Here is a 15,612-nt window from a genome sequence, read left to right on the forward strand (position 1 = left end):
GGGACACACACTCACTAGACAGTGTTGATGGAGTCTTTCACAGGGCTGATGGGGTGTTGATTAGGATGTGTTCACACACGAGGAGCAGATGCTGAAATGGATTCTAATGTGCTTTTCTGTCTTTGTTTCCTCTTTTTCTCGGCTGTCCCTTTGGCCACTCTCCACTCCGTGTGAACACCAATCACACCCCTACCTTCCCTTCCCTCACCTTCATCCCCCTTTCCCTTTTTTCCTCCTCCACTGATTTTCCAGGTGCCGTGCGAGCCTCCAGCATCTTCCCCATCCTCAGTGTCATCCTGCTCTTCATGGGAGGCCTGTGTATAGCTGCCAGTGAGTTCTACAAGTCACGCCACAACATCATCCTCAGCGCAGGGATCTTCTTTGTGTCTGCAGGTTAGTCAAACTCCTACAAAGTAATACAGAAGGCCAGGCATCAATTCAATGAATTTCTTTGAGCAGCTGTATATTGAAATATATATATAGCCTTCAAAGTGCATGGCTACACAAAAAAAGGCCTTGCTGTGGTCCAAGAACAGTGGCGTAAAACACCATCACCTTAATAAAAGATTTAAGCCGTTACTTAAAGCTGAATACACACGGTCACCAGGGAGCCGGAGCGAATCCTATGATGCATGACAGGTTTTTTAATTTTTTATTAAATCATTTTGCAGACTTCCAATAACTAATAGAGGCAATTTGAGGTTCAGTATCTTGCCAAGGACACTCTTGCATGCAGATGGGAAAGACTGGGATCGAACTGCCGACCTTCTGGTTGGAGAAAGAACGTTCTACCCCTCAGCCACACGTCCCACCTGCAGCTCCAATAGGAGGTGCACCAACCATAGACTGTATATAAAGATGGACAACATATCAGCTCACCAAAAGTGAAACAGAAACATCTGGATCACCCCCTGGTGGCAAGCTGCAGTATAGGCCATATATTTCAAAGATGTCAAGTGAAGACGCTCCTTTCTGTCCTCTCCGTCCTGTTGCTGGGCTGAAAGTCACCCACTGGAACCCATCTCTAAAAATACAATTTCTCTGACACCGTTTCCCTGCGATCCACCTTGGCGGATTCATCATGTCAACCATTTCTCTGTGTGCGACTAAACTAATGAGTGAAAGTATTTTCTGTATATGTGGATAAATAATACTCTAACACAGAAAAAAGCTCCAGTGAGGATTATTTTATTCTGTCCTAAATGATCTTCGTCGAGAGCCTGTTTCTCACTGATGAGGAGTCAGATCAGCATGGACCTGATTAGTTCACAGTGAATCAGCATATTAAACATATGTGGTATGATACTGCACATTAAATGAATCATACACCAAGAATAACTAGCTCATCCTGACTTCAACTTTTTCGTTTCTCTTTGCTCTTTTCTTCAACTCATTACCCATAATCCACTCCTCCCTTGCCCATGCTGCATCCCCTATCCTCTTAGGTCTGAGCAACATCATCGGGATCATCGTGTACATATCAGCCAACTCGGGGGACCCTTCAAAAAGTGAATCGAAGAAGAACAGCTATTCTTACGGCTGGTCCTTCTACTTCGGTGCCCTCTCCTTCATCATAGCTGAGATGGTTGGCGTCTTGGCCGTGCACATGTTCATCGACCGCCATCGACAGCTCCGAATAGGGGAGCGCGCAGCCGACTACCTCCAAGGCTCAGCCATAACGCGGATCCCCAGCTACCGCTACCGCTACAGACGTCGCTCGCGCTCCTCCTCCCGCTCCACAGACCCATCACACTCCCGCGACAACTCGCCGGTGGGCCTCAAGGGCTTTAGCGCGCTGCCATCCACGGAGATCTCCATGTACACGCTGCCCCGGGACACTCTCAAGTCCTCTGGCACGCCTACCGCCACCTACAACTCCGAGAGGGACCACAACTTCCTGCAGGTCCACAACTGCATCCAGAAGGACCTGAAAGACTCGAGCAACACAGCGAACCGCCGCACCACGCCGGTATGAGGGAGTTGACACAGGCCAGGCCGGCCCGGCAAAGAGTGGAGACCAGGAGACACGGGAACCCCTGTGGGTGCAGTACGCCCCTGGAGAAGATGGATTTCCATGTTTATAGACATTTGTTCTTTTTGTTCAGGTGCATGACTTTTCCATTAGCATTGTTGAGAGAGTTTCAACAGGTCTGCTGAGTTCCTGGGTGGAATAGCAGAAGCGTGAGCCAGGTTCGTACCGAGAGAGTGAGTTGTGTAATTTTTCTGCACAGGGTGCTTTCATGAGGTTTGGGGCACTGACAGCGAGAGAGGGGAGGAGGGGGGGCATTTATGAGATAAAGACTTGATTTCATGATTTCATTGCCCTTTGGTTTGACATTTTTGCTCCACAGTTTGTTTGGAGCAACAGGTCAAGCTCCCCCTAAGCCAGCCCACCACCTCTTTTATTTATTAACTAATTTGTTCATTTTTTGCATTAAAACTGTGAATTGTTACAGTTTGGGATTCAGTACGAAATAGCCCAATCTGTAATCTCTAACAAAGGTACTATATATATATGTATTACTTTTTATAAATAAATTATTACGTTATTAATCAAGAGTTACAGACTTTACCGAAGCAAAAAAATGACAAAAAAAAAGTTATAACTAAACCAAGTGCTGTTGATAACACGAGAAAATACTCTTTTAGTATCTCTTCATTTGAAGGTTGAGAACCAGCAAAGGGCCTTTCGGTCGCAGCAGTACACAGCGACTGACGGCGCCAGAGGCAGACGCTGAAAATGAACGGTAGAATAATATCTTTTCTTTAAACAGAACCTTCTCGTCTTTTTCTCAGTCCCTGTTCGCCTTCTTTTTCGGGGGGAGGGTCGTAATGGGAGTATTGAACCCCTTAACAGAAAGAGCAAACAACAAAAGGGGTCAGAGTTCACAAAGCAAAGACTCCAAATATGACTTCTGCAGAATAAAAAGGAAGGAGCAGAGGGGATGGAAAAGAAGAGGACGTCGAACAAAAATAAAAACAACTTAAATATGAAATAGTACAAGAAAAGCTAAGTGACTCACAAGTTCAGAAACTAAATGCATGCGATAAAATTACAGCAAATCTGCTCTTGAGAAACTTAAGTTTTAAAGGTTAATAATTATAAGGGGAAAAAAGCAAAAAACGCTAAAGTTTTAAGTATTAATGTTTTCATGTGTATTTTTCTTATTTTTTTTTATTTAGTTCATTTTCTCTTATTGCTCTTGTGAGACAAACCAAACATTCTACTCTGACAAAAACTGCTTTTTTAAATGGTTTGGTTGATTTCTTTATAAATATATAAATATATGTATGTATGTATTTTATTTTTAAAACTCACACAGCCTTAGTCATTCATTTGTTTCTTTTTGATTTTTAATGTGTTGTTCAATTTGAAAATGAAATCTTTAAAGGTGCCAAAACCGAATGAACTTATACTTGGATGCATCAAGTCCTGATGAATAAAATACAAACCCTAGGGGGAACAAATCACCATGTTTCACTGCGTGTCTCTAACACACATTTAGTCCTTCAACAATTTTATGTTTGTCAGTTATTATAATAGACTGTGTGAAAAAATGTATACTTGGTTTGGAAAGTGAAGCCAATACGGAAGTGCCTTAAACGTGTATTCTCTCGAATGAACAGCAGAGGTCGACTCCACTGGTATTAAAAGAAGTCCGTTTCTGCAGAAGTCACAAAATGACTACTTGTCACTTGATTTATAACCTCAGTTAACATTTGTAATGATTGTATGGTGTCAATCTCTAGTTTCAAGATTTCTTCTTCTGGTGGATGGCTGCACCATAGATTATAAATCCCACCTCCTCCAAATTATTGGATGGGACATAGATCAAAATAAAAAGTCGACTTTGAATAACATTTCTCAAACTTGATTTCTGTAATTTTAGGTATAGTCCTTATCAAACTGATGTTTGTTCAAGTTCTCATGTCTCTGATAAGTTTGGTTTTGATTAATTATTTGATGCCATTAAAATCGGAGTGAAACATAATTGGTGACTGCAACTGACTCACGATTGGCAAAACACAAGTTTTGAGCAGTTACACCAAAACACAGGTTTTCTTTAGTATCTGACTGGATTATTTCAAGGATTTTAACATCCTATTATTAGGAAGGGTCTGCACAAGAAAAGCCCTAAAAACGTGTATTCGTGTAAAAATCTTTCAGAAACTGTTTGAGGCTAAAAAAGGCAAACATTTTCAGAATTGACACAAGATATTGGCATCAGCTGTCATGAATCCATTACAAAGTAAATGCAGAGTTGTCAAACATGAAACCCTGTGTGCTCTGCTAAAACTATGGCCTCTGCCTGCTGTTGTAAAATGGTGATAACACGTTGTAATCAACCACTGGGAGCCGCGATCCAAAAATATCCTGTTATGGCATGTTATCAGAACTGCAATATCTACATGAGTGTGTGTCTGTAAGTGGATTATTGAGGCCAGAAACACACATTACACTCTTACGGATTATACAGATTTTCGAGCATGAACACAATGAGAATATGTGCTTTTAGCTCAAATCAACAATTTATCAAATCTCAGCAAACCCCACGTGGTGATTTACTCTTTTATAAACCAGTGAAAATTTTGTCTCTCCGTGTGAAGACATCAGGCAAAATATTGAGAGTCACAGCATCTTTCTAGGTCATAGTATAGTCACAGTATTCCTGAGAGGGAAACACAGGTCTGCAATAACAGAGCCATGTTTTAGGTAAAGAGAACACACAACACCTTTCTACACCGCCGCGCTAAAAGCATTGATTCGAGGGGTCCAACATACTCCTGCTGCTAGTGTGTGTGTGTGGGTGTGTGTAAAAGTGTTTATATCTGCTGCTGAAGCCGATACACAAAGCGAGTCGATTTGTGAGACAAAACCGAGGCTCGTTCTGCAGGAAGATGTGTGTTTTATGTAGTATGTGTGCTCAGAGGGGACAACCTGTAACAACGACAAGAAAGCCTCCCAAAAGTCAAGCCAAAGTATCTTGATCACCCACTGGTGGCTCAATTAGGTATAGGTCATGAACCTTGCCTCCTCAGTGTTAGTGGATGGGACGTGAAGCAAACACAAACTAAACAGACAAAGAACACATCTAAGACACACTTTGTCATTTTAGGTTGATCTTATCACACTGATGTTTATTTATGTTTCTGGTAAGTGAATTTTTCTATTTCCCAGGCTTGCTCCGATTGAAAACAGCGTTAGATAGCAGCACCTGTATCCAAGATATTAAGTCTTCCTTTGGCTACATTCTTGTACAACAGGAAGTGGAGATGTGTTGTCTATGTTAACTTACAGTCTATGGTGCCAAAAGAAACAAGTGCTCAGGCGGGAAATAAAACAGTGTCTAGATATATAATTTGGGGAGGGGAGAAAAAGTGTTATATTCAAAAAAAGGGCTGAGATCCTGGCTTGCCATTAACACAGTTCACTGAACTCATTGAGTTTGAAGGAAAAATATGTCAGTCATCTAAATGAACATGGCTCAGAATTCATGAGCAGAAGTCATTTTACAAGCCTGAATTACATCAAAGTGAAAATGTATGAGGGTGTGTGTGTGTGTGTAGAGGAGGTGTCTCATAAAGCAGCACCTGACCCTGGTACAGCCGTCTGAATGTCATATTTTTAATATGTTTTAGGAATTAATAAGTGGGTCTTTTTTTTCTCTGTCTCTCCTCGTCTCCTCTTTGGCACATCCTCAGCATACTCTGTCTTCTCTCATTACTTTTTCAATGGACTGTCTTGTCACGTATTTTGCTGTGAGTTGGCTGTGCCTGGCAGAGGATGGACTGAGGGCCATAAACGACTGTGAAACAATACATCAACAGTGCTATTGTGATGTGAGGACAAATTCAGACCCCATTTCCAATTTGGAGGAGAGGCCAAGTTGTCAAACTAATATTTAAGATCGGGCTCCCCAAGGCCTCTGCATACACTCATGTCAGGGTTTAGATTGATATCTTTTTTAAATATAAAATATTGTCCCACTGACACCAATTTATGGGATTAAATTTCATTTTAAATTTTTCTTGGAGAACTGTTACTCTGAAATTACTCTATGGTTTATCGAGTTTTCCATACTCACAAAGCACATAATGAAGTATGAGCCTGAAAAGGGTTTATAGGACAAGACTGTGTTGAAATGGGTCTGGTTTATTTTGATTTGTATATCTTACTCAGTATATTAACGTGAAATAAATGGAAACACCATGATGTTATACATATGAATACATCATAATGTGTTACAACCCAGTTTTAAATGTAATATATATATGTACATATATGCCTTATAGCAGTAATGATGGTCGTTTTGCTACATTAGCTAATATATCCATTGTTATTACTAAATGTTTTCAGCTCATTTATTTTAACACCATGTCTGTAAAAGCATCTTAAATATGTATGATCCATTTATGCATAAGATATTGCTTATGGATTGAGGCTTAAGCTATGGCCCAATATCATTTAGCATACTAGGTAATTGCAGGTAGATGGCCAAACAAGATTAGCCTCCAGATCATTTTGATGGCAATTTATAAAGGATAACGTTCCTCAACATTAATACTCTGTAGAATTATAGTTCTTATCTTGAAATGTTTGTGATATTAGGTCAGAAGATTGCGTTAGTTACTCAACAGACTCCTGATTTATTAAAAAACAACATCAGTTGAGTGAATCATTTAAACTTACATGAACCACACATGTGAAAAGTATAAAAGCTAGTTCAGTTTCATTTTATGAAAAACATTGACTTCAAAATCGTCATTGCAGATAAACCAGGTAGGAGGAACACAACGTTTTCCAACGTCACTCTGCACCAAAGTCTGTTTTTAAAAATCTCTGCACACAACATTGAGCACACAAACAATAAAAAGTGACAGTGTATTGTAGAACTGTTTGAGGAGGACTCACTAATGACAAGGACAAATTCTGAAGAAGCTCTGCAGCATTAACGCAGGACAAGAGAACAGAACATTCCAAACAGGCGGGTTTGAACAAGCACTTTACTTGGAATTAAAATGTTAGTTTTTCTAATGTCCTTAGGATGTTTTAAAAGACCATGCTCAAATGAAAGAGTTTTTTAGACACGGCTGCTGGCGTAACTCTGCGCTAACCAACTACTGTTGCAGTTTCTAATAGCTAATAGCCTACTTGTAGTTAAGAGAAGGAATATTTAGAAACTGTAATCGCATCATTGCCTGAAGTGGCCCATCTGTATGCCACCTGGGATTGCTCTTATCACCCAGTGGACAAAGCAGCTATGTTAATACAAAGTGTGCGTGGCCTTCATAGGGGACATGGTCGGCCTTCGTAGCTATGGCGATAGGAGGCTTTTTTTCCCCACAGACATTTTTACATAGAACACAAAGAAAACCCGAGGTGGATATGATAAACTGAATAGGGGTCAAATTCCACAAGTGCTTCAGTTTCAGGGTCCTTGTATTGTGTGTGGCAACTCAGGGTCGCATGGTCATGTCTTCAATGCGCATGAAATTAATGACGCCACTGTTTATATTGTCAGTGACACATGATGTGCATGTCGGATATACCCTGTAGAAAACATCTGAAAACAAATCACAGTCTCCAGACTTAAAGGCATTTCTTGTGACAAACATCTCTGTTCCGATTGTACCCAGGTCCCAACACTTTCATTGACTGCATGTGCCCTCCTTCCCCGTCTTCCCCTGGCTCCTCACAGAGGTGCGCTGGAACCCAGAGGAAGAGAGACATGCCCTTGAAGAGTCAACGCTAGGCATGATTTCCATGCGATTTCCTGGAGGTCGCAAAGTGAAATTTATTGGAAATAGGGCAAGGAGAGACAAAGTGCTTGTGTCCCTCTCTACACCCACTTGACTTTCCGCCACTTTGGATGTTGATGTGTTTTACAGTTTAGAAGACAAGTTTGTACTTTGTACTGACCAACTACTACCTAGTTGTGGCTAGGATCTGGGAAGGCCGAGGTGTCGCTAAAGGAAGAAATGCAAAAAGTCAGAAATTCTCTTTTTCACTTTTTTGAGCATTTGGAGGCAGCAGAAAAACATTTTGAGCACAACATTGACTGATCACATTTTCAGTTTATGTAATTGGGAAACAGTTGCATATTAACACCAGCAAGTGACAAAGCAATATTAGCATTTATTAGCAACCATGACGTAAAGTAACGTTTTTGGCTTGAAAACCATTCAGTTTTTATCACATTATACCGTACTTCGAAGTATTATGATTAGAATATTGATCATAGCAGCTTTAAACAACCCAAGTATTATAAAACTCAATTCTTTTAACTTTGAAAGATCACCACAAACATAATTAAACTCATATAATAATAATCAGTGCTGTGCGGTGGTGGAGAAGGCTCCATTTATTTCTATCTGCATGTGTTTTCTTAATTTGCAGTGCGTTGAACTCTCTCAGCCACCGTAGGGGTGGGATGTTTTTAAGTACATTTACACTGTCAAGGTACTGAATTACATTTTTCATGTAGCTGTACTTTACTTAAGTTGAAACTTTTCACTTTTACTCCTGTAAATATGACTGCAAATATCTGTACCACTACATTTTTTTACAAACCATATTCCTGTTTTTGTTGTTTTTCAAAGGTGATCAATAACAATATGGGAGCTCATCTATTGATCCAATCAGAGCTGGCAGGTAACTCTGGACCCTCCCTCCTGCAGCAGCAGCATCACTGGTGGGGAATAGGCAATGAGAGTACTGACTTTTACTCAAATAGAAAAGTTAGTGGGGTTCTTTTTACTTGTACATTTTTGTCTATTTATTTGTGCTGTTGCTTAAAGGTTGAGTAATTCCCCTCAAAAATCCAGGCCTCTAACTCTTGACGTAAAACCAAACATACACATATAGAGTCTGTAAATCTCCTCAAAAAGGAATCTGAAAGTCACTGACAACGGAGTCCGGAGCTGTGACATCTGCTTGTTTTGTGTTGGGAAATACACACACACACACACACACACACACACACACACACACACACACACACACACACTTCTCTTCCGTTTGACTCCCTCTCGTTCCTGCTGTGGTGATCAAAGTGTCTCTGCAGTGCTGTGTGACAGAGAGGAAGCTCTGTGGGAGAGTGCAGAGGGGGAGCCTGGTGGTGGTTGGGGGTGAGGTGAGGGGTGAGGAGATGAGGAGATGAGGCCTGAGGAACACACTGTCCCCTCCTTGCTGCGAATATTAAATAATATATAATAATACTATTAAACTCTGTCTCTCTCTCTCTCTCTGTGTGTGAGTGTGTGTCTCTGGCGGCCTGCAAGGTTACATAACCTCGCATCACACTGACCAATGACCTTTCTGTGACCTTACTGGAGGACTTTGTGGGACAGAGAACCCCCCCACGCCCATGGGGAGCTGTGCGAGGGAGGTGTCACCTGAAGCCGCTGAAACAAAACCTTAAGTGGCTGGTGCAGGAGCTGCAGCGTTTGACGTTCGCTCTCTGAGGATCACTGCTCCGGAAAACCAAAGGCAACCTGAAATGTGTGCACAGGAATGTTTATCTTTCTCCTGTGCATGCAAACACAGAATGTGCATGTCTGTGTGTGTGTGAGTGTGTGAGTGTGTGAGTGTGTGTGTGTTTGTGTGTGTGTGTGTGTGTGTGAAGGATGAGGCCTGTTGTTTGTGCTGACCAGAGAACAGTTGCTGACTGCGCTCCCCCCAGGTTATTTTTGGGTCATGCAGAGTTGACTGGCAACAGGGAGCTATAAGCATGTTTACCCAACTGAAAAAGAAAAAATCATCTTCTGAAATGACACATTCACATCACCCGCACTGCTGATACAAGCAGCTCGCAGCTTCCTCATGTCCTGCATGAAGTAAGAATAAACGAGTGGCTGCTGTTTGACAAATCATCTGCAGCTTTTACATCCAGATCTGAATAGAGAGCAGTTTAAAAAGAGAGATATAGCGGAGAAGCACAAGTAGGCTCGAGCTCACAAAGTGCTCTAGGATGCGTGAAGCTTAATGGAGCGCCGTGCTCTGCCCTCTGGTGGTGGGACGGGAGACGAGGGCGCAGTGCCTCGTTCAGCTCAGGGAACGCTGTGTCCGTAAACGGGCCCTGAATACTGATGCCACAGTGCAGGGGTGCAGGAGCTGCAGTCTGGCAGGCCCGAGACTAACGCTCACATCCACTGTCCTCCACGAGCTGAGGAGGACGACCGATTCTCTGTGAGACCAGGGAGCTTCAGTCAGCAGTGTCCGTGATACAGATGGAGATTTTTCACACTCAAAAAAACATCATAATTTCCACCTGTTTACATTTAAACTCCTGCTGAGATTAAAACCTAAAAAAAATGTGAGCTATCAATTGCTTTCCAAACCCTCTAGTTGAGATTCTGGCAAAAAAGAGCAAGGATCAAAAATACAAGGGTCCTGATGTTGAAGCCGTTCATCGGTGCCACACAGAAAACCTATAAATCAAACATCTTCCACAGCTCCTCCACCCTGCAGCAACCTGTGGTGCATTTAATGTCACCCTGTAAAAACAAAAGACTTCCACCGGGGCTCTGAGTACTCATTATGTTCATTGCATCACTGAATCTGAACATTGTATCATTGATTGATCAATGAATCATCTGAATGATAACAAGCAAGAGCTTCCCAAAGCCGAATGTGACATCTTTAAAATGCTTATTTTCAAAATCAAAGACGATATAAAGCAGAGAAGAGCTGCGAATCCACTTTGGTGTTTTGTCCTTGACTTTAAAGCTCCTAAAAACGTCACATCTTCAGTATTTCTCTATAGCCGTAAATATGTGAAGGATCTAAATTGCCAAACTCATTTGGCCAAGAACATCTCCTTATCACAGATGACTTAATCTGGATCTGATTTGATTGACAGCGGCCTTCTAGTGTCAGCAGACAACCACACAACATCCTACGGTCCTGATTGCAGGTAAGTGTGTGACATCACCGTGAAAAAGGTTAAGACAACAATAATAAAAACACACAAATACAAAATATCTCAAAAGGTATATTTGAAACCTTGTGTTCTCGTGTGAGTCCTTTGCTCAGATTAAAGAGCTAATTGAGAGAATTCTGATTATTGACTGATCAACAGTAATTTCAGATCCAAATATCACTCTGGTCAGGCTTGTGAGATAGTCCCTGCAGGAGCATTATTACTCCGTCCTGAGTAATAATGGTCCTACATGTGTGGTCGTCTCCTCCGACAGGCCGTCCTCCTGTCGGACAGCTGGACGCAGCAGCAGCACGGCCCGGCCACTTCCCTCGCTCTGCAGGACGGCCTGCCACTGACTCGGTGCCAGGACACGCACCACCGCACAGATGCACACACACCTACGTACGAGTGCAAGCAACAGCACACACTCTCACACTCTCGCATAAATCAAACGCTTGGCCCTCCTCTCTGCCGTCCCAGCATGCACCCCGGTTACCTGGCTGCTGTCCCACCAGCAGCAGCTGCTGTACTCAGGACTGGAGGTTCCACTGCATGATTGCGGGTGCACACACACGTATGCAGACTCACACACACACACACACACACACACACACACACACACACACACACACACACACACACACACACACACACACACACACACACACACACACACACACACACACACACACACACACACACACATACAATCCCACTTACACACACAAATGCAGTTATTAAGTAGAGGCACACACACTACTGGCTTCATTCACTCATATCTCTGAGGAGAAGTCATTTTAAATGATGAAGGACCCAGATCTACTGGGTGCAGGTTCAGAGACCCTCCCACCGAACGTCTCTATGAGTGACAGCTATTCTAGTTGGTAAAGCAAACATGCACAAAAACACAAACTAGCCAATGACCAAAGAAATGGAAGATGACTTCAGGCACAACATGGCCACAATTTGATACAAAAAATGTCACACAGAACAACCACAGTCTTGCTAAATGAGAAACACAAAATTATCAGACCATGAGGCTGAGCAGCTGCAGGCACAGGACTGCAAAGGGATGCAAAAAGGCACAGAAAGAAGAAGGAAAAAACACAAAGAGATGCAAAATCAGAATAAGAACAAGCAGAACGACCATAAGACTGATATATGACACAAGATCACCACAGTGATTCTACATTAGTTTGTGTCTGTCTGGTTGTCTTGCTCTCTCACTGAAAGGTGGAGGTTTGAATACTCGTCTCTGTCCGACAGAACAACGTCTCATCTGTCCAGGGCAGCAGGAGATTTGAGTAATACGTAATTATATTACCATTTATTGATAGTACATCATATTTGAATATGTATTTAAGTTTGTGGCATTCATTTAATACAGTGAATAATTGCTGTTTACATACTGTTTATCATTTACCAGAATCAGAGCTTTAAATTTGAGTCTTGACACATTTTTGCTTCACATTCTTCCCCTCCCCTCCTGCTGCTCCACTCCTCCTGTCCTGACCTCGTTGAGATGATGGAGGAGGGAACTAATGCTGCGTAATGACTTGGACGAGAAGTGCAGGGCTGCTGTTTGAGCAGATGCACGGGGTCATGAAGACGATGGCTTCTGAGAATCCAGACCTCACCTGACGGACAGGGGGAGCAATTAATGGCAGATTTCTGGACCGTTAACACTAACATGTGGCGGGGGGGTCAGAGCCTTTGGAGGCTATTACATAACAGCAGGCCCATCTCCACGACTGTCCCCTGGACACAGTGACACAGGGCATCACCCCTGCTTCCACCTCCTGCTGCTTCTACACAACGGACAACAGAGACACAAACCACCATAAACAAAGACAAAATGAAAGCAAAGTCATTCAAAACTACAACACAGAGACAAGAAAATGACACAAAATGGTTACAAAGTCAAGTGAATTGACCTCAGAGAGAAATTGACACAAAATGAATACAAACTGATGAAAAATGACCATACAAAAACAACAAAGACACAAAACTACCAGACACTTGTGGAAGAATGACCACAAACAGATAGAAAACAACCACAAAATGACCACTAAGACATATAACCACCAAAAAAGGATCTAAGATGTGATGTCAAAGGACCATGGAATTACCAAAAAGACACAAACCAACAAAAAAAAAAGGAAACTGGAAACTAACTGATGCACAGGGCAGTTTTTTGTGTCTTTTTGGGGCTCAGTTCACCATCAGTGTCCTTCAGAGCTTACTTTCTCTTCCCTGTAGAAATGCTTTGGTAGAGAAAATGTCAAAATGTTGAAACGCTGCTGTCCTTCAACCCGCTGCACTGCAGGTTAATGGGAGGAAGGTGGGACCTTGAAAAGCCGTACAGGAAATCCACATTTCTGCTTAAAGCGCTGAATATTAAGCAGGGACGTCTCAAAAGAGGAGTTTTCAGCAGGACATCTAAACGGCCTGCAGTCTCTCCCAGGGTCTCCCTGATTACCTGCTGAGGTGCAGCCTTTAGTTGTGGCAGTGATGAGTCAGAATGGATGATGTTGGGCCTTAATTACCACTCGGTGACTGCTGCACTTCTGATGTCAGCTGAATACAGGCTCCACAGCTCAAGGACACATATAGCCTTGTTAAAACATGCAGCGTTAGCTCAACTGAGCGTCCGTCCATCAGTTCTGCATAGGTGGCTGCTCTCGCCACAGCTGACGCCGACCTTTTGAGCCTGAGCACGGAGGACTGGGCTCACTCACTAAACATATTTACTCACAGTGTTGGGGAGTAACGGAATACTGTAATGTAACGGCGTTACGTATTTAGAATACAAATTATGAGTAACTGTATTCCGTTACAGTTACAAATTAAATAGATGGTATTCAGAATACAGTTACATTGTTGAAATCAGTGGATTACATGACGGTACTTCTCTGTTTCACGAGTTTAATCACTGTCTCGTAAATCCACCGGAGGCAAAGCCCCCAGGAAGCAGCTGGAGACCAGGGCTGCCGTAAGAGCGCCCGGACCCCGGCGGCGTGAAGAAGCCTCACCGCTACCCGCTCGGGACCGTTACAGGCCCCGGGACCTTGGCTCTGAGAGAGTTCCGTCGCTACCAGAAATCTACGGAGCTGCTGATCCGCAAGCTGCCCTTCCAGCGCCTGGTGAGAGAAGACCGACCTGCGCTCCCAGAGCTCCGCTGTCATGGCTCTGCAGGAGACCAGCGAGGCATGCAGGGTTCACACCGGACGCTGAAGCGACGCTAAAATAATATCACCCGTTGACCCAGTAGTATAAAAGCATATGGTCACTTGTTGCTCCAACATTAACTGCAACAGCGTCCCAATTTAATGTCATCCATCTTCAAGAACTTCTCCGCTGTTTGCTCCGTTCAATGTCGGGTGTCGAGGGTAAATTACGTATTCTCCGCCCCCCCCCCCCCCCTCTCTTTATTTAAAACTCCAGGACAACAGAAGGGGAATACAAACTATGGGATGCATGCTTTATCATTTATATCATATAAAATATGTCATCAATATCGTTTAAAATCCTTTTTCAGTGTGTTTCCTGGAGCGATATGCTCGCGTCAAGCGCAAAAAATAGACCCGACGCCGAAACGATCGCTGCACGGCGCGAGGCAGCCTTGGCGCAGGGGGGGGTTCAGCCTCCGGTGAGACCCGCACAGAGGTGGGAGTGGATGGGAGCCGGACATCCAGCGGGCCCGCTGCATCGGTGGAGAGAGAGTTTAAACTGCTGCTGCTCCACTGACTATAACAACGCCGCAATCATACACTTAAAAAATGCAATACAAACCGGAAGTATTCCAAGTATTCAGAATACGTTACTCAGATTAGTTAATGTAATGGAATACGTTACAGATTACATTTTTGTGCATGTATTCTGTATTCTGTAACGGAATACGTTTTGAAAGTATCCTTCCCAACACTGTTTACTCATATTCAAATTTGAGTCCTTATAGTTTTCCTGCTGCATCAAATCAAATGTTAGATTTAAATACTTTACAGAAACTTACTCAGCTGTATGGAGCAATAAAAGATTTTGAGAAAATACAATATATGGTGTGTAAACTCATGTGAAGATTGACTGCGTGTGTGGACATCTTGTGATAATACATTAGTTTGTGGTGGTTATGTGGTACTGCTGTCATTTATGATAATTTTTTTCTTTTAAATCAGAAACTCAAAATTATACACAGAAACGTATTGTGCCAGTGGTAGATTTATTAATTAAAGATATGACAAGAAAAGATATTTGTTAAAGAAATGTCAAACATGATCAGTTTGTGGCATCTCGGTTGTCCACATCTTTTTGTTAATGTGGAATTTTCCTCGATAACAATCTGTTGCATGAAGCTGTATCAGTTTGACATTGACGCACATGTGCGAATTGCATGTTATAACTGGTGACATGACACGATTGGTTAAATTAATTTCTTGTTCAAATAAACTAACGCTTCAAGGTTTCCAAATGAAGATGCATTGCTGCCTTATTTTAAACCAGATACAAATGTAGCAATTTGAAAACATTGCTAAGGGAATGAGTATCTTACTGTATTTCTTAAACTGAAAAGAAATAATCCTACTAATTTGTAGTAGTTTGGTAGCAACCCTTGCAACAGAAATGAGCTTAACCATCTACTGATAAAAGATCAGCATTGCAAAGTATCTTTTCTTAAAGCTACAACAGGTGT

General features: G+C 42.4%; 1 protein-coding gene across 1 annotated transcript in view; it reads left to right on the plus strand.

Annotated features, from left to right (window-relative positions):
• cacng2a (calcium channel, voltage-dependent, gamma subunit 2a) overlaps positions 1-1,975 on the plus strand; it is a 55,816-nt gene extending 53,841 nt beyond the window's left edge. The window contains exons 3-4 of the mRNA XM_061090369.1: positions 253-393; positions 1,446-1,975. Coding sequence (XP_060946352.1) covers positions 253-393; positions 1,446-1,975 — 671 coding nt within the window. The remainder of the gene's footprint in view (positions 1-252; positions 394-1,445) is intronic.
• The last annotated feature ends 13,637 nt before the right edge of the window (positions 1,976-15,612 follow it).

The sequence above is a fragment of the Limanda limanda genome, chromosome 17, assembly GCF_963576545.1.
Source record: "Limanda limanda chromosome 17, fLimLim1.1, whole genome shotgun sequence".
Classification (NCBI taxonomy): Eukaryota; Metazoa; Chordata; class Actinopteri; order Pleuronectiformes; family Pleuronectidae; genus Limanda; species Limanda limanda.